The following is a 2500-nucleotide window of genomic DNA, read 5'->3' as shown; positions in this document are numbered from 1 at the left end:
TTACACAGTTTATGTTAACCTTGGGGATTACTTGATAGCGGTCCTCTCCACCCCTCTCCCATGAAAATCACATTAACGCTAGACAGGTTTGTAAATCTGATTTTCCTCGTTCGTCGAAAATTGGTTGATAAAATATGTCACTCACACATCACATAACAAGAGAGGGATAGACGGACAGATAGACACATAGACATAGACAGATGCACAGCAGATAACAGGGGGGCGGGGGGGTTGGGGGGGGGTACAATAACAACTTACTGATATCTTCCAATGCGTGTCCCAAATGTTGGATTCCATCTTCAATCTCCTCACCAACATGATGGACTCCATCTTTGATCTCCTCACCAACATGATGGACTCTATTTTCAATTTCATCAACAATTTGGTGAAAGGAAATGAACCGTTTGGAGGGCTTGGCCGTCACCATGACAACCATAACGCACAGTCCCATCAGTGCTGGTGCCAGTTTCATCTTTTCAGAGGGATTCTGTCTGGGATATAATGAGATAAAATGTACATAAACAAAACTAGTCAAACCAAAAAGCAGTTTCCCCATTAAAATGATTCTTTAAACACAGTGTAGGCCTGTTGATGTTGTTGTTGCTGGTTTGTGTTTGCTTCCGTTTTGACTCACTTGTGTAAGCAAAGCGAGTCTATGTTTTAACCCAGTGTTCGGTTGTCTGCGTGTGTGTGAGTGTGTGTGTGCGTGTGTGTGTGTGTGTGTGTGTGTGTGTGTGTGTGTGTGTCTGTGTGTCTGTGTCTGTGTGTCTGTGTGTGTCTGTAATTATAGTAAACTTTAACATTGCCATTTTCTCTGGAAATACTTTGTCTGCCAATACCAAAATTGGCTTAAACATAGTATTAAAAAAAATCTCCACAGTCATACCAATAACAGGTTGTAAGTCTCCCAGATTAAGACGGCTTTGCCTCATGTTGTTTTTTTATACACTGAAATCAGTTATAAAACTCACCAATACCAATTAAGGTCCAGTTGAAATCCATTTAAGGACACCTAGGTATGATTTTGTGCCCGAGATCGCCATTCTTTTTTCTTTCTTTTTTTTTTCTTCTTTTTTTCTGTTTTCATCTCATTTTTTAACAATCAGCTGAGTAACATGAACTATCAAGTACAAAGCAAATGATGTCAAAATTATGAAACGATTTGAATATAGCGAAATGTGATAAACATACAATACTATAGTGGTGATAAATAAATATAATTAAAGTTCAGTACAGGAAAAGACCAATAGCACTTCACCACCTCAAACAACGAAACCATCACAACTAATTTATATCAAGAACCCAGCACTGAACGCTCAGCAGCTTCACACTGAGGTAAGCCAGCAGCCAGTAGGTATGCTGATAATTTCAGACTGAACGAAAGCAATGAATACCCACAGATAAGGAATATAATCTATCTATTCATATATGAATGTGATTATTTTTGGTGTTTGATTTGTATTTATATAAATTTAATTGTACACATACATATATATATATATATATATATATATATATATATATAACGAAAACTAAGTTTCGTCCTGTATACATTGATCTGGTGGCAATATGATAGTTTTTCTCCAATTTTGAGTTTGAAATACATTAATTCGATTTTTCTTTAATCAATGACAGTTGGGTATTAACATGTCAAAGAAAACATATAAAAGACACGGCAATTGAAGGGAAGATGAAAACAAATTGCAGCGCCAATACTCACAGCCAGAAGATAGATAGACCAGTAAGTTTTGCGGGTGAAGTTTGATGATCACACACACCCTGCACACTGGTATATATAGTGAGATGCGAGCAATCACCACGTGTTCTGTTACCAACATAACAAGTCTAGGTCAGTGACCAACCTTGCGAAGATTCTGATTCTGTAAACAATTGAAGAATACCTTCTAAATCAGTTCAACAGTTCCTTTTGTGTCAGGGGTGACCAGACTCATTAATTGTTCGTGCTCTCTTTCTCTTTCTCCCTACCCCTCCCTCCCTCTCTCAGTTCTTTCAGCTTTACGAAGTGACCTGGATGTCAGGAGAAGGAGGTGAGGGGGGTATAGTTCTTATTAACTTTGTTCTGTTACACTGCAGTCCACACTCATGCTGTTTGTCATGCTGGATTACTGCATATGGTTGCCATAGTTCGCTTTTCATTTTCACCTCCTACAAAACCCAGTGCCATTCTTGGTATACATGTTTCTTCAAATCCCCCTTCCCAACCCCCCTCTTCCCCCTCCACCCCCCTCACCTCCCCGCTCCCTCTCCCCCCCACCCCCCCACCCCCACCCCCACCCCCCTTCCTTCTTTTCTTTGCACACACCCTTCTTGCCACCTTGCCCATTCCCCGCCTTCCTCCCTCTCACCACACACCCTGTCTTCGCACCGATGGTCACGATCACTAGGAAATCTTCACACTCTGACTGCGCCATTGAAAAAAAAAAGAAAACAATGGTCAGGGTCGCCTGTTTTGTGGCGATGTTAACATTAAATTACCTTT

The 2500-nt window shown here is 40.3% G+C and overlaps 1 protein-coding gene across 2 annotated transcripts in view; it reads right to left on the bottom strand.

Moving 5' to 3' along the window:
- Positions 1 to 1786, bottom strand: part of LOC143298542 (uncharacterized) — a 3617-nt gene extending 1831 nt beyond the window's left edge. The window contains exons 1-2 of one of the 2 annotated variants that reach the window (XM_076611408.1): positions 1721 to 1786; positions 259 to 487 (exon numbers count right to left, since the gene is read on the bottom strand). In XM_076611408.1, coding sequence (XP_076467523.1) covers positions 259 to 472 — 214 coding nt within the window. In that variant the 5' untranslated portion in view covers positions 473 to 487; positions 1721 to 1786. Of the gene's footprint in view, positions 1 to 258; positions 492 to 1720 lie in introns of both variants that reach the window. The other variant, XM_076611407.1, reaches the window with a different exon arrangement.
- Positions 1787 to 2500: the final 714 nt, after the last annotated feature.

The sequence above is a fragment of the Babylonia areolata genome, chromosome 24 (assembly GCF_041734735.1).
Source record: "Babylonia areolata isolate BAREFJ2019XMU chromosome 24, ASM4173473v1, whole genome shotgun sequence".
Classification (NCBI taxonomy): Eukaryota; Metazoa; Mollusca; class Gastropoda; order Neogastropoda; family Buccinidae; genus Babylonia; species Babylonia areolata.
This window is presented reverse-complemented; position numbering and strand designations above follow the sequence as displayed.